At 56.4% G+C, this 23,442-nt stretch overlaps 2 protein-coding genes across 3 annotated transcripts; both read left to right on the top strand.

The window, feature by feature from the left end:
* Nucleotides 1–39: 39 nt before the first annotated feature.
* Nucleotides 40–13,417, top strand: recql5 (RecQ helicase-like 5). The gene is made up of 18 exons (XM_060068410.1): nt 40–161; nt 250–765; nt 1,317–1,413; nt 1,860–1,971; nt 2,545–2,707; nt 2,794–2,876; nt 7,287–7,505; nt 7,928–8,030; nt 8,492–8,528; nt 8,900–8,958; nt 9,354–9,424; nt 9,737–9,827; nt 10,511–10,717; nt 10,872–11,395; nt 11,496–11,541; nt 11,688–11,954; nt 12,430–12,502; nt 12,655–13,417. The coding sequence occupies exons 1-18, from the start codon at nt 63–65 to the stop codon at nt 12,759–12,761; spliced, it is 2,874 nt and encodes a 957-aa protein (XP_059924393.1). The 5' UTR covers nt 40–62; the 3' UTR covers nt 12,762–13,417.
* A 408-nt stretch (nt 13,418–13,825) lies between these two features.
* On the top strand, nt 13,826–22,761 carry LOC132470285 (cerebellar degeneration-related protein 2-like). Of its 2 annotated transcripts, XR_009528617.1 has the most exons (6): nt 13,826–14,282; nt 17,169–17,281; nt 17,699–17,847; nt 19,650–19,814; nt 20,643–22,605; nt 22,670–22,761. XR_009528617.1 is itself a non-coding variant. In XM_060068691.1 (5 exons), exons 1-5 carry the CDS (start codon nt 14,204–14,206, stop codon nt 21,568–21,570), a joined length of 1,434 nt encoding a protein of 477 aa, XP_059924674.1. In that variant the 5' UTR covers nt 13,826–14,203; the 3' UTR covers nt 21,571–22,761. The 2 variants fall into 2 exon arrangements, 1 of the variants encoding a protein (XP_059924674.1); XM_060068691.1 differs by having other exon boundaries at nt 20,643–22,761.
* The last annotated feature ends 681 nt before the right edge of the window (nt 22,762–23,442 follow it).

The following is a 23,442-nucleotide window of genomic DNA, read 5'->3' as shown; positions in this document are numbered from 1 at the left end:
GATGCCTTGTTACTATAACAGAGTGAACATGTTCTCCAGGGGACCGGGATGTGTTTGTGTGTATGCCCACCGGAGCAGGAAAGTCTCTCTGCTACCAGCTCCCTGCAGTCATGTCTAAAGGCATCACTCTGGTCATATCGCCTCTCATCGCTCTCATTCAGGTCAGTCCTTACCCCCGTTGAATTACCATTTGTTTAGCTAAGAGCTATCGTCCTTTAGATGAGGCGTCATTCCTCATTGTCCCGCCAGGACCAAGTGGACCACCTCCGGGAGCTGAACATTCCCGCCTGCTCCATCAACTCCAAGCTTCCGGCCGGGGAGCGTCGGCTGATCCTCACGGACCTGGAGAGCGAGAGCCCCCGTCTGAAGCTGCTCTACATCACCCCGGAGATGGTGGCGTCGCCGTCCTTCCAGCCCTGCCTGACCGGCCTGCTGTCCCGCCGGCTGCTGTCGCTGCTGGCCGTGGACGAGGCGCACTGCGTCTCCCAGTGGGGCCACGACTTCAGACCCGACTACCTCAAGCTGGGCAAGCTGCGCAAGCGCCTGAAGGGGGTGGTGTGCGTGGCGCTGACGGCCACGGCACCCCAGAAGGTGCAGAAGGACATCGAGGAGTCTCTGCAGCTGCACGCCGTGCTGTGCTACACCACGCCCGTGTTCCGCAGCAACCTGTACTACGACGTCATCTTCAGGGAGGCGCTGGAGGAGCCCTACGCCCACCTGCACGCCTTCGTGAAGGAGGCGCTGGCCGCCGGCGGGGGGGAGCAGGTGGGTTCAGCCGGCAGCCGGGACCCACCAGGGGTCCGGGACCCACCGGGGGTCCGGGACCCACCGGGGGTCCGGGACCCACCAGGGGTCCGGGACCCACCGGGGGTCCGGGACCAGGACCAGGTCTAAGATCTAACCGCGTTTCAAGGACCTGCCAAGTACTGAAAAGATATTAATATGAATTTATTGTTTTTGTTGTATTCCTTTATGGACAAGAGAGTAAAGAGAGGCGCTGTGGGTTGCAGATGAGGGGGGTGATGGGTGGGAGTTGAACCTGCGTCGCTACAAGGCCTATTGCCTGTGTTTCCTTTGGCCGTGTAAACAGACGTGCAATGGATTGTTGCGGTTTGTGACGCCTGTATTTACTTCCTGGAATCAATGGATTGCATCTGAGAATATTAGACACAAACTATTATCAAGTATCCTCTTCTTCTCCTCATGTTCGCTCTCAGTACTTCGTAAAGACGCATCGTCCTAAACAACCCGTTGATGTTTAGTGCCGGTTTCATTTTGAGGCTGAAGCAGAACCCTGCGTGTGTTGGTGTGAGCAGGGCTGTGGGATCGTCTACTGCCGGACCAGAGACAACTGTGAGACGGTGGCGTACCAGCTGACCAAGCTGGGGGTGCTGTCCAAGGCCTACCACGCAGGTCAGGCTCCCCCACATCGTCCTATCGAGTCAGCCTATAGAGTCAGGGAGTGCTCACCTGATCTGTGAGGATGCTAATTGTAAAGTACTCAGAGCCATCGGTAACCTTTTACAATAAGGGAACCTTAATAAATTGGTAATTCACATTAGTTAATGCATTAATAAGTATTATTATATAGCATTAGAATAAGTGTTAGTGCTATGATTAACCCCTTACCCTATTCAATAATGTATACATAGAATACCGTAGTTAACATGAACACCAGTCGTTAATTATTACTAGACCATTAGTTTACTCTTAATTAACTGACTATTAATGCGTATCAATGCATTGACTAATGTTAATGAATGTGCCCTTACTGTAAAGTGTCACCAGCCCAGTGATGATAACAGAGAAGGAGGTCCTCACACAGTGAAAGCCTCTCTCTATACCCCTCTGCCCTCCAGGTCTGAAGACGGCCGACCGCTCGGAGGTCCAGAGCGACTGGATGCAGGGCAAGGTGCTGGTCATCGTGGCCACCATCAGCTTCGGGATGGGGGTGGACAAGGCCAACGTCAGGTGAGGCGGACGAAGGGGCAGATCTCAGCTGGGTTGAGGCTGGACCTCAGGTGAGCCGACGATGGGATGTCTCAGCTAGGTTTCCTCTGCTCAACTTTGACTTCATAATGACGATGTCATGTTGTAGTGAAACACCTGAGATCCAACTGGCACACGTTGACCTTTGTCACGTTTAAACCAGGAGTGTCTGAGGAATCAAACACATGCCTTTATCCAACCAGGAGGAAGACGATCCCGAAAGGATTGAAGTCAAAGTGAAATGTTTAACAAGTAGATTGAATAGGTTTGGAAGAAACCTTGTTTTTCCAGTGGAAGAGGTTAGACTCTCCAGGTCTGTGTCAGACCTTCAGTGGAGAGAGACGAGAGACGCATGTCTACTGTTCCTCATCACGTTACGCAGGAGATTCATCATAAAAACAGTGAAAACAGGATCCGATTCTCTGTCAACGTTCTGCTAATTCTCAGCTCTGATTGATAGTTTTGATACATTGGTGTGTCGGCCTCAGCCTTGCCTGACGTTCTCTCGTTCCCACGCCGCGGCGTGCCGTGTGGTCGCGCCCCCCCCCCCCGTAGGTTCGTGGCCCACTGGAACCTGGCCAAGTCCCTGGCCAGCTACTACCAGGAGTCGGGGCGCGCGGGCCGAGACGGGCGGGCCTCCTCCTGCCGGACCTACTACTCCCCGCGCGACAAGGATCAGCTCCTCTTCCTCATCCGCAAGGAGGCCGGCCGCAAGCAGGTAGCGCCCCCTACAGGACACCCCCGCAACGGCCCCTTCCAAAGCTCTCTAGGCCGTTATTCACACGTGGGGGGGGTTCTCTGCAGGGGAAGCGGGGGGCTCAGAAGGAGACGGACAAGTCGGGGATCAAGGACTTCGAGGCCATGGTGTCGTTCTGCACGCAGGAAAGGTGAGCGGGCTTTGAGTTCAGGTCCCTTTTTATTAGTTTTACATAAGGTACAAACGCACACACAACCAAACATGCATGATGAAATGGATCAATACTAATACTATGACTATAAAGACTTTCATAGTCCTCGCTCTAACATTATTTGTATATCATTTACAAACGGCAGAGGGCAGAGTTGAACATTAGAGCTTTTGTTTGGTTAGCAAAACTAACATCAACTCCCAAGATTTTGGGTTGTTTACATCTCTAGTGAGTTTTTAGAGAAGACGTTTTGATTATGACTCATCCTCATTTAGAATCAAGCTTCCAGCTAAGCCCGGGGCATTGCATGACTCACACACGCACGCACCCGCACGCACACGCACACACACGCACACAAGCTCATTACCAAAGAGACCCGCCCCTTATTCAGGTCAACGGCAGCATTATTGGACATCTGAATTGTCGGAATGTGGATGTTCCTGAAAGTGTGTATGTGATATTATGTGTGTGTGTGTGTGTGTGTGATGGTGTGTGTGTGATGGTGTGTGTGTGATGGTGTGTGTCTATTTGGATGTATTTCAGGATATCCTTGTCAGTATTTGCCAGCTGTGGCCGTGTTGATAAAGGGCTGGTCTAACGCACTGTTTACCCTCTCACTGGGCCGTGCTGACGCCGCAGTAAACACCTCGGTCTACGGGCTCCATGTTTAGCTTTAAATCACCCAGCAGCCTCACAAAGTCCTGCTGTTTGACCCCTCTCAGATCAGCTCCCATTCTGAGGGGGGGGGGGGGGGGGGGGGGGGAAGAGAGAGAGAGAGAGAGAGAGAGAGAGAGAGAGAGAGAGAGAGAGAGAGAGAGAGAGAGAGAGAGAGAGAGAGAGAGAGAGAGAGAGAGAGAGAGAGAGAGAGAGAGAGAGAGAGAGAGAGAGAGAGAGAGAGAGAGAGAGAGAGAGAGAGAGAGAGAGAGAGAGAGAGAGAGAGAGAGAGAGAGAGAGAGAGAGAGAGAGAGAGAGGTTTGTCCTCTATCGAGCCGTGGAGTTAGTCCTCAGAATGTGTTGCCTCCTGTAGACCGGTCCCGGGTCGCTGTAGACCGGTCCCGGGTCGCTGTAGACCGGCTGGGGGCTCAGATCCGGGCCCCCTTGGGCTTGCAGCAAGCAGCAGCAGCAGCAGGACAGGGAGGCCAGGACCACCATGAGGACCACGAGCACTGGGGGGGTGAGGGACAGACGGTCAGGCACTCACCGACAGATCAACACACCTGAGGGCCCACCAGGGTCCCACTGTGGACCTGAGGGCCCACCAGGGGCCCCGGGGGGGTGGGACTCACAGATGAAGGCCAGGATGATGAAGAAGGCCCCCAGCTCCAGGGGGTCCGCGTTGGGCAGCCCCTGCAGCTTGGACCACAGCGTGTTCAGCAGGCTGAGTGTCTGCTCGCGGGCCTCCATGCTGCCGGGCGGGGGGGTCACTGGGGGGGCCGAGTCGCTCCTCAGAACACAGGACCGGACGCTCCCTAAGGTCCAACAGGGTAGAGGAGTGTGTTCAGCTCAGTCCACCTTTACCTGGGTGGGTGTGTAGTATGAGTGAATTATCTGCATTTCTGAGACTTACTTCAGAAACGTCTTAGGGAGTGTGCCGGGCCAAAGCATGTGGTTTTTCTTGCCGAGTGTCTCTGACTTTCTCTGAAGTGGAATATAAGCGAGGGAGGCGTTGGTGTGGACGGAGGGAGTGCTCCAGCAGAGCTGGAGCACTCCCTCCGTCCACACCTCAGCCGGTCGTACGCACAAGGGTCTATAAGACCTTTACAACAATACAAATGGTTGGCTAGACTCCTGCGACTTCTCATGTATAACAGGGGTCCCCAAGGCTCTTGTCATGTGACCTGTCAAGAGGACTGTGAACAGCTCGTCAACAGAAGGTCAACGTTGGCCACAGGGTCAGCGATGGAGAACTATTGATCACTTCATGGTTCTCGCTGGTAGTTTTACCAAGAACAACTTTGTTTTGAACTTTATCTTTGAAACGGTTTGACCTCGGGCAGATGTTCCATACTGATACGATGAGCCTGAAGGCTACGCCAACGAGTTCACCCGTTCCCTAAATATCGCACACGCACGTCGAATACTGCGTGTGTCATCGGAGTCTCCCAGCGCCTCCACGCCTCCCCGGGAGGGGCGGCCGACGTCTGGGGGAAACCTGGAGGCATTCCTCACATTCCCTCGGCCGTGGGTCACACTCTGGGTTTAAACGCGGACTAGCCTCTGCACACCCCGTTACTGTCTCTGCGGTCCACACAGACCGGTCCACTACCCTACATCCCCGTCATCAAACACGTCTGAGGTGGTCCCCCCCCTGTGGGGATCTCTAGAAGGGGCGGCCTCCTGGACCAGACGGGGAGAGGACACTGAAAGGGTTCTTACCTGGAGTGTGGAGTCCTCCCAGCTCAGAGCCTCCTGCGAGTGGTGGTGTTGTGTCTGTGTTGTTCAGCCAGCAGCGTGTCAGGGGAGAGGAGGGGCCAGGCCAGGCCACGCCCCCTTCCTCCCATCCTCACCGCAGCCAGCTGGGGGAGAGAGAGAAGAGAGAGAGAGAGAGTTAAAGTGAGTCTCTCTCCACTGCCTGAGCTTACAGGTGTTATCTCCTTGTTCTGGTCGCCTGTACTCCTTCTGTTTGCCCTCCTCTCTCTGGTTAGGACGGAGAGGCTCCGTGGGAGACAGTGTTCACCTCCTCTCTCTGGTTAGGACGGAGAGGAGGGGGAGACAGTGGTCACCTCCTCTCTGGTTAGGACGGAGAGGAGGGGGAGACAGTGGTCACCTCCTCTCTGTTTAGGACGGAGAGGAGGGGGAGACAGTGGTCACCTCCTCTCTCTGGTTAGGAGAGGAGTGGGAGACAGTGGTCACCTCCTCTCTGGTTAGGACGGAGAGGAGGGGGAGACAGTGTTCACCTCCTCTCTGGTTAGGAGAGGAGTGGGAGACAGTGTTCACCTCCTCTCTCTGGTTAGGACGGAGAGGCCTGGGGGACAGTGTTCTGCTCTTCTCTCTGGTTAGGATAGAGAGACGTGGGACACAGTGTTCTGCTCTCTCCAGCAGACCTTGTGTGATGTGGAGCCTCCATGCTGGCATTGAGAGCGAGCGGCTGGCACTGCACTTGTTAATCTGCAATTGTTTGTCGTCTTGATTTAATTAGCTTCTGCGTTCGTCATGAACTGAACTATGATCTACTGTTGAAACAGTGTCAGGAATATTGAGATTTAGTATTAAACCACGATGTCAATTCACCTCGCCCATAATACTCACTAAACAGGTTTTACGTATCAGCTGGGGCCGTACTCATGTTATATCACACTTGGCAGAGGATGCTAGTCGAGGATACACATCTTTGTTGACTGAGTGGGATGGGTCCTGGAGCTGGGTCCTGGTCCCAGTGAGCTGGGTCCTGGTCCCAGTGGGCTGGGTCCTGGTCCCAGTGGGCTGGGTCCTGGTCCCAGTGAGCTGGGTCCTGGTCCCAGTGGGCTGGGTCCTGGTCCCAGTGGGCTGGGTCCTGGTCCCAGTGGGCTGGGTCCTGGAGCTGGGTCCTGGTCCCAGTGGGCTGGGTCCTGGTCCCAGCTCACTGGGTCCTGGTCCCAGTGGGCTGGGTCCTGGTCCCAGTGGGCTGGGTCCTGGTCCCAGTGGGCTGGGTCCTGGTCCCAGCTCACTGGGTCCTGGTCCCAGTGGGCTGGGTCCTGGTCCCAGTGGGCTGGGTCCTGGTCCCAGCTCACTGGGTCCTGGTCCCAGTGGGCTGGGTCCTGGTCCCAGCTCACTGGGTCCTGGTCCCAGTGGGCTGGGTCCTGGTCCCAGCTCACTGGGTCCTGGTCCCAGCTCACTGGGTCCTGGTCCCAGTGGGCTGGGTCCTGGTCCCAGTGGGCTGGGTCCTGGTCCCAGCTCACTGGGTGCTGGTCCCAGTGAGCTGGGTGCTGGTCCCAGCTCACTGGGTCCTGGTCCCAGTGGGCTGGGTCCTGGTCCCAGTGGGCTGGGTCCTGGTCCCAGCTCACTGGGTGCTGGTCCCAGTGGGCTGGGTCCTGGTCCCAGCTCACTGGGTGCTGGTCCCAGCTCACTGGGTGCTGGTCCCAGCTCACTGGGTCCTGGTCCCAGTGGGCTGGGTCCTGGTCCCAGTGAGCTGGGTCCTGGTCCCAGTGAGCTGGGTCCTGGTCCCAGTGGGCTGGGTCCTGGTCCCAGTGGGCTGGGTCCTGGTCCCAGTGAGCTGGGTCCTGGTCCCAGTGAGCTGGGTCCTGGTCCCAGCTCACTGGGTGCTGGTCCCAGTGAGCTGGGTGCTGGTCCCAGTGGGCTGGGTCCTGGTCCCAGTGAGCTGGGTCCTGGTCCCAGCCCTGACCCCCCAGTCCTGACCCCCCCGCCCTGACCCCCCAGTCCTCCTCTGCTAACGAGCGTGCGCCCCCCCAGCTGCCGTCACGCCACCATCTCCAAGTTCTTCGGCAACGCGCCCCCCAGCTGCTCCGGGGCCTGCGACTTCTGCCGCGACCCCAGGAAGGTGCGGGCGCAGCTGGAGAAGGCGTCGGCCGGGACGCGCATCGCGGGCGCCCAGAGCCACGCCCCCCCGGGCGCCTTCGGCTTCGACCGCGACCTCTACGCCGGCGGCAGGAAGGGCTACGGCTTCGAGAGGTAGGACGCCAGTCGAGTGTACATCCAAGTGTAGGATAAAAACACGATCAACTATTTCCTAGTGAGAAAAGGTCAACATATGCAACATACTTCATTTTGCTGACCACTTGGTTTTTTATCCAAAGGATAAAATCCAGGGTCCAAGGTCACCCGACACCGCCAATGTGTGTGGGGTCTGGGAGGGTACATTTAGGTGCTAGCTCAATCCAGAGATTTTCCTCGTGCAGTGTGAACGCGCGGACCATGCCGGGGAAAAGAAGTGCCTACGACGGTCCTATTTGGCCGTGTGAAACGTCTTTACATACATACCCTGAGACCCATGACACCCGTTCTCACCCTGGTCTCCACGTGCATTAGAGTTGGGCTGTGATAGCGTCTGGCGCTCGGCTGCTGGGGGTAACCGGAGGCTTTGTGTCCCCCAGGCACGATGAAGAGGGCGAGGAGGGAGGCAGCGGCGACGAAGACCCTTTACTGAGGAAGAAGCAGTTTGGCAACCTCTTCAAGAAGCAAATGAACCTGCGCAAGGTGTGTGTGTGTGTGTGTGTGTGTGTGTGTGTGTGTGTGTGTGTGTGTGTGTGTGTGTGTGTGTGTGTGTGTGTGTGTGTGTGTGTGTGTGTGTGTGTGTGTGTGTGTGTGTGTGTGTGTGTGTGTTGCAGACTGTCTGCATATTTGAACGGTGTGTTCTCAGAGCCCAGCCACACTGCGTACTGTTTGTTTGTCTCCACATCTGCCAGACAGGTGTGTGCGTCTCTCGGGGCAACAACAGTCGGTAACAGTTCATCTTGCTCAGTGCTCTCTGGATGAACACACACACACACACACACACACACACACACACACACACACACACACACACACACACACACACACACACACACACACACACACACACACACACACACACACACACACACACACACACACACACACACACGAAGGCAGTTCAGTGTGCCCCATATTTCTATCTTGTGTTTCATTTCTTTCAGGTGTCTGAAGGATCCAAAGAAGACTTTACCCTCCCAGGTGAGGTGCCCCCCATCCTAGGACCCCCCCCTCCAGGGGCGACCGCTCCGTGTACACCCTAGATGAGGAACACACTAGATGAGGAAGGCTTTTTGAAATCAACTTCCAGAGTCGCACACAAACATCAGCAGTGTTCAGACCAGACGCTCGCGGCTCGGCGGCGGCGGCGGGTCTGGGTCTCTGAGTCCGGCCCGGGACGCTGCCGGGTGGCGGACCGGTGCGCAGCGGGTCTAACGCACGCGCTCAGTGGGGGGGGGGGGGGAGAGAGAGTCAGGGTTGATTGTGATCGTACAGATGGGTGTTGTCACCCTGACTGAAGCAGTAGCTTCGTCTAAAGAAGGCTCAAGTTGTTGTTGTTGTTGTTGTTCTAGATGAGGACTGCCCGTTAAGGGATGCCAGCAGCCGGAAGGTTCCACGCCTGACCGTGAAGGTGGGTGCAGGGCGAATCCTCACACGCACGGCCTGAAGGGCGCCACCTGGTGGTGTTCTGTGGGACCTCGCCCCTCTGGGTTTCTAGCCTGGATCAAGCTGGAGCCGTATCGCCGTGGTGTTGGACGTGGTTCTGAGGGGTTGGATGGTTTATGGCGCTTTCTTGAATTAGTTCTGTAAACATTGTAAACATTCAGATTATTATTTAATTGATCAAGCCCGTAGAAATCCCCATGGTTGTCACAATTAGATCGTGATTGATTCTAAAGAAATGTGTGTTTGATAAATAAATGTAAGCAACTTCAAGCCATCCTTTAAGCAGTCTCTATTTTATGATTCATCTGAATGGTTTTTACTTGTAGGACATGAATTAATGATGATGCGTTGTGATTCCAGGCCAGGGAGCATTGCCTCTCTCTGCTGCAGGAAGCGCTCTACGGCCACCAGGGGGCGGAAAAGACCTACAAGTAAAGACGCACACAGACACACGCAGGCAGAAAAACAAATGCAAACAGGATTTAAAGGGGCAGTGTGTCGAATTAAGGGGCTTTTAATGTAACTGACTTGAGGAGAAATTGAATATAATATTCCATGAAAATGAGAAAGGTGTTTTCGCTCCCTAAGAACGAGCCCCTTTATAGATGTTCTGTTGGTGGGATCCTGCAACCTCAGCGCCAAGTGACACTAAACCCTAAGCTCCGCCCCTTTAACCCTAGGCCCTGCCCCCTTAACCCCTGGGCTCCGCCCCTCTAACCCTACCGTCTCCCTCCTCCGCTCAGCGATGTGGTCTCCCTCTCCGTGGACCTGGAGTACGAGGTCTTCAAGAGCAGCAAGTCCTCCAACCTGTACAAGGCCGGGGTCCTGAAGAAGGTATCCCCCTCGTGTTGACCTCCTGAGGCCCCTCATGTTGACCTCCTGAGGGCCCTCATGTTGACCTCCTGAGGGCCCTCATGTTGACCTCCTGAGGGCCCTCATGTTGACCTCCTGAGGGCCCCTCATGTTGACCTCCTGAGGGCCCTCATGTTGACCTCCTGAGGGCCCTCGTGTTGACCTCCTGAGGGCCCTCGTGTTGACCTCCTGAGGGCCCTCGTGTTGACCTCCTGAGGGCCCTCGTGTTGACCTCCTGAGGGCCCTCATGTTGACCTCCTGAGGGCCCTCATGTTGACCTCCTGAGGGCCCTCATGTTGACCTCCTGAGGGCCCTCATGTTGACCTCCTGAACCCTTCCTGGGGCTGAGTTATGACCCAGCATACAAACGGAGATATCTAAAACGCAGAGCTCCAGTAATACTGTAGCGGTGATGGGGGCTCACTGGGCTCCTCCAGACGAGGTCGCAGGGCGCTGGGCTGGGGGCCGGTTCACCGTCGGCCTCCAGACGGTGACACGCGGCCTGGGGCTCAGGGCTGCCAGGCTGGTTGAACCTGGGCTTCCTGATTGGTCGATGCACTGCAGGTGTCCAGTCGGACGGGCCCACCCTCCCACAGAGCCGTCTGATATCAGGTATTGATCAGAGGACGCTGGAGGCCTGACCCTAACGCCGTTTGTCTCTGGAGGTGTCGGAGGTGAAGAAAGGCGCTGCCATGACGACCGCCACGGGAAGAGCAGAAGAAGAGAAGGAGGGCGGGGCCTCCGACCGGACCAGCAGTGATTCTGGTGTTTCCATGGCGACGGGGGTGGACTCCTCCTCCTCCGGGTCGAGCTCCTCCCATCAGCCTCTGGGGGAGCTGGGGGGCTTCACCACCGCCTACCAGGTCTACTCCGTAAGACCCCCGCTACCCCCTCGACCCCCCCACCCCCCCCCCACACTCAGACCACCCCCCCCCCTCACACAGACCCCCACCACACCCACCACACCTGAGTGATGTTTGATTCACCGTGACGCCGTCTCTAATTGTCCGTCCCCCCCCCCCACAGCTGAAGCGTAAGCGGGTGGGGGCGGGGCTGCGGGGGTCCTCGGACCCCTTCCAGACGGCCCGGGAGCTGCGGGACGCCGGGGGCGGGGGCTTCCACCCCGACGCCCCCGGGGAGCCTGCTGCCGCCGCGTCGTCGGGGGCGACGGAGGTGAAGGACCCCGTGGGCGGGGCCAGCCGGGCGGGCCGCGCCCCCAGCAGGAAGCAGCAGAAGATGGAGGAGGCGGCCAAGAACACCCGCAGCATCTCGCTGTACTTCGGGGGCGGACCCCCGGAGACCGCCGGGGACGTTCCCACGGCAACCGGCGGTCCGCTGGGACACCCGCCAGAGGCAGAAGCCGCTCCGCAAACAGACGACGACGACGACGACCCCGCTGAGTCGGTTGCCATGGACACCGCCTTCGTCTCCGACGTGGTCGTGATCGAGGATGATGAAGACGACGACGATGATGTGATGGAGGTTCCTGGGACGGAGGGCTGGGCCCGGCTCGGGGGCTCGGCTGACCCGGACGAGGAGAAGCCAGCAGAGTAAGGCGTCTCCGTGGTAACATGATGCCTCCGTAACGAGCTCGGTGCCAGTGATCAGTCGTGTCCTCTGGGGTTAATCAGGGTCTGCTTCCTCCCTCAGCCTGACTCCTGCCGACGAGGAGCCCGGACCTCCTCCCGCCCAGAGGGTAGGTCTCTGTGGTTCTAAACCTTGAACTGGTTTCAGGTCTAAAGCAGCATGAAGGCCTTACAGACGATCTCAGCTAGAGCTAAAGGGGCTCTTATTTTGAAGCCCCTAATCCAATACCCACTACAACACCAATACTCCGTTCAGCCCTCAGGTGACGGAGCTGCCGGGCGCGGTGAGGCCCCGCCCTCGGCCCCGCCCCCGGCCCCGCCCCCGGCCCCGCCCCCCGCCCAGCAGAGCAGGGAGGAGCCGGAGGACGTCTGCAGGCGCAGGGTGACCTTTAACCCCCAGGTGGAGGAGAGTCTGCTGAAGGTCAGCGACACGCCCCCCAAGCCGGCGACCCTGAAGGAGGTAGCGGACGTGGTGGTCCGCTGCCTGGACCCCTTCTACAAGCAGGGCAAGTTCTCCACCAAGGTGAGGGGCAGGGGCAGTTCTCCCCCACGGTGAGGGGCAGGGGCAGCTCTCCCCCACGGTGAGGGGCAGGGGTAGTTCTCCCCCACGGTGAGGGGCAGGGGTAGTTCTCCCCCACGGTGAGGGGCAGGGGCAGTTCTCCCCCACGGTGAGGGGCAGGGGCAGTTCTCCCCCACGGTGAGGGGCAGGGGTAGTTCTCCCCCACGGTGAGGGGCAGGGGCAGTTCTCCCCCACGGTGAGGGGCAGGGGCAGTTCTCCCCCACGGTGAGGGGCAGGGGCAGTTCTCCCCCACGGTGAGGGGAAGGGGTAGTTCTGCCCAAAGGGGAGGCGCAGGGGCAGTTAAAAAGTATGTTAATGCGACTGGTTACACTCGTTTTTAGAACGAGATGACGAGGACACAAATTATCGACCAGACGTAAAATGTCTGCGGGTCGTCGGCAGCCCGGGGGTTAACGAGCTGCGCTGGTCTGTGTTGAAGGAGCTGTTCAAGGCGTTCGCCCGCCACCTGTCTCACCTGCTGGCCGAGGGGCGGAGCCGAGGGAGGGGCCAAGGTAAGCCAAATGTCTGGATACACGTCGCTCTTATATTTCAGCTGTATTTATTAATTGTTAACTCTGTTCCCAAATATTTACCATGATTAATAACTGCAAAAGCTGTTCTAATACTGCGTCTGTCTGTCTGTCTCTCTGTCTGTCTGTCACAGTGAAGGCGGAGGCCAAGGCGCTGATCCAGCAGTTCTTCGGGGGCGTGTCACGCTGCAAGGCGGAGGCCGACTGGGCGTTCCTCCGCGCCCCCCAGGGGCCCACGTAGCGGTGGGCGGCCGCGTGCTCTTCATCATCAGTGCCTCCTCTTCCTCTCGCGACTTGACGAGGGAAGTCCTGCCCCCCCCTCCTCCCGCCACCTCCTGTGGTTCTGCTGCTCGGACACGACCACACCGAACCCCGCCGACGGCCGGCGGCTTGAACACCGACTCACGTAGAGCTGACAGACGTTAGCCAGACTTTAGCCAGATATTAGCTGGACATTAGCCCGATGTTAGCCAAATATTAGCTGGACATTAGCCCGATGTTAGCCAGATATTAGCTGGACATTAGCCCGATGTTAGCCAGATATTAGCTGGACATTAGCCAGATATTAGCTGGACATTAGCCCGATGTTAGCCAGATATTAGCCAGATATTAGCTGGACATTAGCCCGATGTTAGCCAGACGTTAGCCGGACTTGAGGTTGAATGATGACTCACTAACCCAGAAGCGTTGTCTTGTTGGTGCTCATTGCTGCTGGCAGCGGCTGACGCTCTGGAACCTCTGGAACGTTCTGAAACCAAACGAACATAATGACCAGCGGCGGACGGTTCCACCACACAGCTCGTTACCTTAATTAAAACCACACTGCTCGTTACCTTAATTAAACCCACACAGCTCGTTACCGTAGGTAAAGCTCTGTGTGTATAGCAGTCCTTCTAGGTTGGTGAGTTCTGTTCTGTTTCTGTTGATCAGCAATAGTCTCCTCCATGTTGGAAGAGCTTTACTGTTGCCATGGGGACCGGCCCTGAGTGCATGGTTACGGGAGACTTCCTGTCTCCCCCCGCACCCCCCCCTCTCTCCTCTCACTCAGTGGTCCATTAGGGCAAACGGAAACCCAACTCTGCGATCCGCAAAGTGCTGTTTTGTACAATAAAGATCTAGTGCTGATGTGGGATCTCCTCTTCTGCTTAATGAGTTAATCAATGTGTTACTTAATGTGGTCCATTTTGGTCGTACCCCCGACTCCCCGTGTGTTTGAACTGAACAATGCCGGTGATGCCCGGGTCGGGTCGCCACGGGTCGTCCGGGTAGAGGGGGAGACGTCGGCGCAGTGCGCGCCCCCGGAGGGGCGTGTCCGCGAACAGCTGACGGCCCCCACTGTGCCCGTCCACCATGACATCATCGCTGCTGCTGCGCGGTACGGGAGGAGACGAGATGATGAAAACCTTCTAGTGGTTCTCGGAAGCTGAATTTCAGTGTCAGAATGACACGGGTGTTCATTTGAAAGGATGTTACTTAATATAATTTAATATCAGCTTATAACGGCGTTAGTGAATTGAGCGCGCGCAGGTGTGCACCCGGAGGGCGGTGTTCGACGTGCTCTCTCCTAGGTCCGCGGACAGGCCGACTCCATCTGAGTCTGCGCCGTTTGGTTATTTTTTTCCTTCGCGAGGCGTGCTCTGCTTCCGGGCGGTTTGGGTTCGCATCCCCAGCGGTACCACATCGATGCTCCGGCCGGGCGGGATGGAGGAGTTCGTGACGGAGGATGAGGAGCCTTGGTACGACCAGCGGGACCTGGAACAAGGTAGGAGATCCCTCTGAGGTCCGCAGTTCTCATGGGGGTGGGATGTTATTACGGCGAGGAGCTGGAACAGAACCTCTGATTGTTAACTCTGATGGGCTTGGATCTGTTAACCTGGTGGGGTCAGTGGAGCAGAGCATCATCAAACCGGGAGGAGACCGCGTCTTATAAATCAACATTTAGGTTGATGAATAACGACTATATAATTACATAACTGTTATTTATGAGTCAAATGAAGCTATTTAAACGTTGGTTGTTTTTCCCCAAGCTCCATCCATTAGTCTGAGTTTCTTCTCCTGTTCTGCTCATCATTTGATCTCTTCCTCGGAGGTCTCCTCCGAATAGAGAGATGAGAGAGAGGGTCAGGCCTCGGGTCTGTGTCCCCTTCCTCACATAAGTGGATGAGACCCCTGTAATCCTGAACAGTGTTTCTAAGACTGTTACATCATACCTAGGTGGGGTGTTTCTCTCTCTCACACACACTGCGAGAGAGAGCGAGATCGAGAGCGAGAGCGAGAGCGAGAGCGAGAGAGAGAGAGAGAGTTAATCGAGTCTTCGATTAAATGACTGACTTGATCCAATCTGTGAACCCAGCCCGGGCAACATGTCCGGGCGGACCACGAAGACCAGGTCAAGGCCTCCATCTATCCATTCAACGACTCCATGCAGTCAACCTTGATGAATACGAATTGGGTCCAGTGTGTGTGTGTGTGTGTGTGTGTTACACCCCCTTTGGATTTAATATAGGCTGGTCAGATTTGACAAAGCTTATCAAATTTAGACCACCGTTTAATCAGGAAGACGGCCAACAATACACAAGGTTGTGTGTGTGTGTGTGTGTTTTTTTTAATAATGGGTCTGCAGCATTAAGCTGATCTCATCACAGCTCAGACTGGCTTCAGGGATCATATTCAGTTCAGCCATGAAATTACATAAATCTAAATTTGAGGTTAAGGCACAATTTCACCCCATAGAAATATAATCTTCGATATAACCTTGTTTGTTATCAGCCCTAATTCTCGAATTAACCAGGCCTAATTAACCTTTATATTATGTCATCTAGAAATATGCATAAAGGTCCTTTGTACATGTGCAGTAAACCCTTTAAATAGTCCATGTTATATAATACCGTGTTCTACACATTGAGCAGTGGAGCGGTCACTGAATCAGTACAGAGCTAAAGACAGACTCACTACAGACCTACAGTCAGACAGACCTACAGACAGACTCAGACAGACAGACTCAATACAGAGCTACAGACAGACTCACTACAGTCAGACAGACCTACAGACAGACTCACTACAGAGCTACAGTCAGACAGACCTACAGACAGACAGACTCACTACAGTCAGACAGACAGACAGACTCACTACAGACAGACAGAGACTCACTACAGACCTACAGTCAGACAGACCTACAGCCAGACAGACCTACAGACAGACTGACTCACTACAGACAGACAGACTCACTACAGACAGACAGACTCACTACAGACAGACAGACAGACTCACTACAGTCAGACAGACAGACAGACAGACTCACTACAGTCAGACAGACAGAAAGACTCACTACAGACAGACAGACAGACAGACTCACTACAGACAGACTCACTACAGACAGACAGACAGACTCACTACAGACAGACAGACTCACTTCAGACAGACTCACTACAGACAGACAGACTCACTACAGACAGACAGACAGACTCACTTCAGACAGACCTCCAGACAGACAGCTGGCCTAAGCCTCAGCACAGAGTTCTCTGTAGGAGATTACGTTCCCACGTTTAGAGTCCGAGGTGCTGATGGGATGCAGACCCCGGCGTGCCACTCTGACGGAGAACAGGTCTCTGAACGCGGTTATCGAGGACCCTTTGAATATCTGCGTACGACGCTTTGGATAGAAGTGCCTGCTAAACGCTCTGAATGTAAATGACCTACAGGTCGCCAGGGACGGGGGACTGGGGGACACCCCCCCCCCCCCACTGAGACCCCAGCAGTGCAACACAGGTCGCCGTGGCGATACACGAGATGACTGCTGATTGGTCATTAATAGCAGTCACTAGGGTTGTCCCGCCCCTCCCCGATATGAGTTACATAACTGATCATCTGACACACACACACACACACACACACACACACACACACACACACACACACACACACACACACACACACACACACACACACACACACACACACACACACACACACACACACACACACACCTGTCACTCCGAGCTACATGTGAGTCCAGTCTCACACACTGCCTGTGGTGGAGTTGTGTGTCCATTCTTTTGTTGAACACAATGCCCTGAGGCCTCTCATGCCGTACAGAAGCAGACGCGTGTGTGCGGGCAGTGAGCCGGACACACGCTCTGTAACTAGGGCTCTCATCAGCCCACATAGCGTACTGAAATACATCCTGGCGGTCTTCTACTTCCTTGGCTCCTGGGGTGCTTCTCTCTGCTCTCTGTTCTGTTCTCCCCTCAGCCTCTCCTCCTCTCCCCATCTGGGACCTCCTTCTAGACGTCGCATCGATTTCTCTTTCTAAAAGACCAATGTTCCTCTTTAAACGTTACAGCTTTGAAGCTTTTCTTCTGCTGCACCAAAGGGACTTTGAGGCCCCCTTCCCCGTATTTAGATGAACACAGCAGCTCAGTGTTCACACCACCGGCCCTGTGGGGGCTGAGTGTGATGAGGAGGATGTGTGGTGACGTCTCATTAGACAGGAGGCTGAGGAACACCTTCCTGCGGTGCCTTCCTGATCCCCACACAGCATGGAGGTCTTGGTTCAATGTGTGTCAGTGTGCGTGTGTCTGTGTGTGCGTGTGTCAGTGTGTGTGTCAGTGTGTAAAGCCCCCTGTGTCTCTGCCCCCCCCCCCCCCAGACCTCCACCTGGCAGCAGAGCTGGGGAAGACTCTTCTGGAACGCAACAAGGAGTTGGAGGACTCGCTGCAGCACATGTACATCATCAACGAGGACCAGGCCCAGGAGATAGAGGTGTGTCTGCTGTGTGCGCACGTGCACGCCTGAGCCCTGACAGCTGGCACCATGCTGTCCCCTCTCATCAGCCGAGGCTGCGTTTCACGGCTGTATCTCCCCCTGGTGGTGGAAGGTCGAACAGTAGGGCGATCCTCCCAAAACTAAAGGGCTTCACTTTAATGCATCACGTCACATCACGGATTTCCAAACCATTTTTCTATTTCTTCACAGCCTGTGACTCCACATTGGGCCTGCTGTCTTTATTCATGACTGTATAGAAGCCATCGTTCAGTATTATTATATAATCGACCTGTAATCCATTCCCTCTCGGTGTGTGTGTGTGTGTGTGTGTGTGTGTGTGTGTGTGTGTGTGTGTGTGTGTGTGTGTGTGTGTGTGTGTGTGTGTGTGTGTGTGTGTGTGTGTGTGTGTCCCAGTACCTGGCCAAGCAGCTGGAGGTTCTGCGGGACGTCAACGAGCAGCACGCCAAGGTGTACGAGCAGCTGGACGTCACAGCGCGCGCCCTGGAGATCACCAACGAGAAGCTGCTGCTGGAGAGCAAGGCCTCGCACCAGAAGATCCACAGGTCAGCCTCACCCTCTCACTCACTCACTCTAGCAGAGAGCAAGGCCTCGCACCAGAAGATCCACAGGTCAGCCTCACCCTCTCACTCACTCACTCACTCTAGCAGAGAGCAAGGCCTCGCACCAGAAGATCCACAGGTCAGCCTCACCCTCTCACTCACTCACTCTAGCAGAGAGCAAGGCCTCGCACCAGAAGATCCACAGGTCAGCCTCACCCTCTCACTCACTCACTCACTCTAGCAGAGAGCAAGGCCTCGCACCAGAAGATCCACAGGTCAGACTCACCCTCTCACTCACTGACTCATTCACTCTCACTCACTCACCCTCTCACTCAGTTATTCACACACTCACTCACTTACTCAATGACTCCCTCACACACTCACTCATTCAATCGCTCACTCACACTCTTTCACAGAGCAAGGCCTCCAATCAGAAGATGCACCGGTCAGCCCTCACCCTCTCACTCACTCACTGAATGACTCCCTCACTCCCTCCCGCTCTTTCAGAGAGCCAGGCCTCCTATCAGTAAAGACTATATTTGACGTCAGAGGGAGAGCCGACCCTCGGGGAGAGGAGAGAGTTGGGTGATGTCCAGATGCCTCTGAGCGGCCATTCTCCCGTCTCGTGTTTCTTGAGCGTTTCTTTAACACCAGCAGGCGTGTTTGTGGCCCGGGCCGCACGTTGTTGCATAACACAACAAGTCCTTTATTAATAATCCCCAGAGCATTCCGACCTGTAAGTCGGTCTCACTGACTGTTTCCAAAGCAGCGATTACAACGACTGAGGGCTCAGCGGCTGATGCTGCCTGAGAGCAGCTCTGTGTTCACCAGAACAGGGCTGCTGTTGTTGGCCCAGTCAAACCAGTGGGCCCACCAGAGGTCCCATCAGTGGTCCGACCAGTGGTCCCACCAGTGGTCAGACTAGTGGTCAGACTAGTGGTCCGACCAGTAGTCAGACCAGTAGTCCGACCAGAGGTCCCACCAGTGGTCAGACTAGTGGTCAGACTAGTGGTCAGGCCAGTGGTCAGACTAGTGGTCCCACCAGTGGTCAGACTAGTGGTCAGACTAGTGGTCAGACTAGTGGTCAGGCCAGTGGTCAGACTAGTGGTCAGACTAGTGGTCAGACTAGTGGTCAGGCCAGTGGTCCGGCCAGTGGTCCGGCCAGTGGTCAGACCAGTGGTCAGACCAGTGGTCAGACCAGTGGTCCGACCAGTGGTCCGACCAGTGGTCCGACCAGTGGTCAGACCAGTGGTCAGACTAGTGGTCAGGCCAGTGGTCAGACTAGTGGTCCGACCAGTGGTCAGACTAGTGGTCACCCCAGTTTGCTGATCAGAGGGTGAGGATGAGGGAATACGACGGAAGAGCTAATGATCTAACATTATGGCAATTGTGTGCGTGTGTGTGTGTCTCTCCGTCTGTGTGCGTGTGTGTGTGTGTGTCTCTCCGTCTGTGTGTGTGTGTCTCTCCGTCTGTGTGTGTGTGTCTCTCCGTCTGTGTGTCTGTGTGTCTGTGTGCGCGTGTGTGTGTGTGTGTGTGTGTGTCTCTCCGTCTGTGTGTGTGTGTGTGTCTGTGTGTCTCCGTCTGTGTGTGTCTGTGTGTCTCTGTGTGTGTGTGTGTGTGTCTCTCCGTCTGTGTGTGTGTGTGTCTCTGTCTGTGTGTGTGTGTGTGTGTCTCTCCGTCTGTGTGTGTGTGTGCGTGTGTGTGTGTGTGTCTGTGTGTGTGTCTCTCCGTCTGTGTGTGTCTGTGTGTCTCTGTCTGTGTGTGTGTCTCTGCGTGTGCGTGTGTGTGTGTGTGTGTGTGTGCAGGCTGACGGGCACCACCGAGGCGCTGCAGGCCCAGGTAGACGGGCTGTCGGGCCGCGTGGAGGAGCTCCGCACGCTGGAGGAGCTCCGGGTGAGGAGGGAGAGGAAGGAGAGGAGGAAGAGCGTCAGCTCCTTCCCCTGCCTGAAGGAGCTGTGCACCGCACCCAGGTGACGCGCGCACGCACGCACGCACGCACGCACGCACGCACGCACGCACGCACGCACGCACGCACGCACGCACGCACGCACGCACACCACAATAACAGTCCCCCACACACACCACTCACCGTTCTACCACAATAAGAGTCCTCCACACACACACCCCTCTACCACAATAAGAGTCCTCCACACACACACCCCTCTACCACAATAAGAGTCCTCCACACACACACCCCTCTACCACAATAAGAGTCCTCCACACACACACACTCACACACACCCCTCTACCACAATAAGAGTCCTCCACACACACACACCCCTCTACCACAATAAGAGTCCTCCACACACACACACTCACACACACCCCTCTACCACAATAAGAGTCCTCCACACACACACACTCACACACACCCCTCTACCACAATAAGAGTCCTCCACACACACACACTCACCGCTCTACCACAATAAGAGTCCTCCACACACACACCCCTCTACCACAATAAGAGTCCTCCACACACACACACTCACACACACCCCTCTACCACAATAAGAGTCCTCCACACACACACCCCTCTACCACAATAAGAGTCCTCCACACACACACACACACACACACCCCTCTACCACAATAAGAGTCCTCCACACACACACACTCACACACACCCCTCTACCACAATAAGAGTCCTCCACACACACACACTCACCGCTCTACCACAATAAGAGTCCTCCACACACACTCTGTTGTTGAATGTGTGTGGAGACCCTTTCTATGTTTGGGTTGATTGAGGCCTTGAGGATCCATCTCCTCTCGTGGCGCCGTGTGTCTCCCCCCCCCAGGTACGAGGACGGCTTCCTGGTGGCCCACCCGGGCAGCGTGGACCTGCTGGAGCCCCCCCCCGCCGACCAGGAGCACCGCCGGCTGCAGGACTCCCTCGCCGCGCTGCGGGACAACATGGCGGCGGAGCGCGGCCGGCGGGAGGGCGCCGAGCGGGACTGCGCCGCCGCCCTGCGGGAGCTGGAGGCCCTGGAGCGTCGGCTCCTGGGGGCCGAGGGCTGCCGGCTCCGCGTCCGCGAGCTGGAGGCGGAGCTAGAGGAGATGCAGCAGCTGCGGCGCTCGCGGGCCTTCCTGCTGGGCGGCGGGGGGGGCGGCGGGGCGGCGGCGGCGGGCGACCTGGAGCACGCCCTCCTCGCCAACACGCCCGAGACGGACACGCCCGAGGAGGCGGAGCCGGAGGGGGGGGGCGGGGCCGCGCGGGGGGGGGAGGGGCCCGTCAGGAAGAGCTGCAGCGACACGGCGCTCAACGCCATCTCGGGCCGGGAGGAGGGGGGGGCGGGGCGGCGGGGCGGCGGCGGCTACGTGGCGCGCGGCCGGCGGGGGATGTCCATCCTGAGCGAGGTGGACGAGCAGTACCACACGCTGCTGGAGAAGTACGAGGAGCTGCTGGGGAAGTGCCGGCGCCACCAGGAGGGGCTCTGCCACGCCGGGGTGCAGACCTCCCGCCCCGTGTCCCGGGACCCCTCCGTCAAGGACTACAGCCTGGGGGGCTCCGGGGGCGCGGAGGGCGGGGCCTGCGCCGGGCCCCCCTCGCCCCCCTCCACCCCCGAGGCCCTGGAGGGGCTGAGCCGGCAGGTGGAGCAGGTGGACAAGCGTCTGGGGCAGAACGCGCCCGAGTACAAGACGCTCTTCAAGGAGATCTTCTCCCGCCTGCAGAAGACCAAGGTCCACATGAACTCCTCCCACAAGGGCCGCAAGCGCACCAAGTGAGAGGCGGGCCGGGACGGAGCTCCTCCCCCCGGGGGACGGTCGCCGCGCCAACGGAGCTCCCATCCTCCTCGGTCGCCGCGCCAACGGAGCTCCCATCCTCGCCATCCTGGACGACGGCCTCCATGCCGACGCAGCTCCCACCGTCGCCACGCCAACGTGCGGCCCTGGGAGGTCCCTCAGCGTCGGGGCGTCTTACAGCGCTGCGGTCCTGGGCCCCCCCCTCGCCCCCCCTCAGCGTTAACGATGCTGCTCGTTTGCTTGCCCGTTGGTTTAATTGTTTGGTCGTGTTTTAAGATTAACCCGATGGTACCCTGAGCGAAACCCAGGTTACACGATGGCTGTTTGTGATTGGTTCTAAATGGCTGCCTGTCTCACCAAAGACAGGGCCGTTCCAAAGGTCTGCGTGTTGTGTCGTGATTGGTTAGAAATGAAGGGATGTTTACCGGTATCTGCACTTGCTCATTTCTAATTCCTCTAAAATGAAAATGCGCCAAATCCCGTCTCACTGCTGTAAAAAGTGAGATGCTTTGTTTGAGCTCCTGTCAAAACTAAAGCACTGCGACTAACACTGGAAATACACAAACAAGCGCTGGCCTCCTGCCATGAATGAGGACCCGTTTGTGACGTGGTTCACTGACTGAGTGACACGCGGAGGAAGAGGTTCCCTCACTGCCCTCTCTCAGTGGCTGTCCAGATACTGGGCTAGAAAATAAAATGATTGAAAGTTGCTAGTTTGTTCCACAACAGCAAAATAATCCCAGGCTCCACATGGACCTCTACATGAGCAGGGTGTGAAGCACACCGACCTCGCTGCGCTACAGACACTGCCACACAGCAGGCCTGTCATTGGCTGCTTGGACCCTGGACCGACGTTGTGGCGATGTCCAGAGTTTGTGCGGTGACGGCTGGTTTAACCTGTAGCCCACCGATTGGTCGATGCACAACAGGTTGAACCAGCCGTCCGTCAGCCAATCAGAGGACTGCCATCTCCAACACAACATGGCCTACCACTCCCAATGCGCCATGGCAACAGAGGTGGGTTTCCCCACCCAGCATGCAATACTGCGTCAGGGAAGCTGACTCAACCCGATGTCCCGAGTGTCGTCCAATGAGAAACCTCAATTCTGTCAGCTGGGAGGTTCTGTTGTAAAAGGCCAAACATTGTTTGATTAAAGCATACGTCGAATTAAAGTGCTTTTGATTTGTTGAACCAAAGCAGAAACACAACCCGCACACGTCCCCCGGATCCCCCCCCCCCCCCCCCCTTCTTTGGTTGTCCAATCAGAGGGGGGGGGTCAACCCACTGATGAATCCATTATGACGAGCACATGAATGGTGGTGTGAATAAACACTTGCACTATGCCGGCACATTCAAACCCTTTATTATAGACACAGGTCAGCCCTGAACACCGAGCGGTGATAAGGTTCTCCAGGGTTCTGCAGGCATAGAATTCATCTTGGGGATTACACACAGTATAGGGACATACAAAATTATATTTCCTGAAGGCAAACGGCTTAATATATATTGGGTCATCCTTCTGCAAGGGATCTCCATTTCCTGTAAGGCAGCGCAGGTCTGACTCTACTGGTCCGACTCCCTCCTCTACTGGTCCGACTCCCTCCTCTACTGGTCTGACTCCCTCCTAGTCAGACCAGTAGAGGAGGGAGTCAGACCAGCTGGTTCCTCCTCTCACACTGCGTGTGATGACGAGGAACCAGCTCACATTGTGGTTGAAGGTCATTAAGTGAGTAATCAACGGTTTTAGGTTTTAGATCAACTGGTCAGCAACAAGGTGGACCGGTAATCAGACACACCAAGAGTTAACCGTGAAGCATCTGTCCAATTACACAATACCAAAAAAGAGATACACA

The sequence above is a fragment of the Gadus macrocephalus genome, chromosome 2 (genome assembly GCF_031168955.1).
Source record: "Gadus macrocephalus chromosome 2, ASM3116895v1".
Lineage (NCBI taxonomy): Eukaryota > Metazoa > Chordata > Actinopteri > Gadiformes > Gadidae > Gadus > Gadus macrocephalus.
This window is presented reverse-complemented; position numbering and strand designations above follow the sequence as displayed.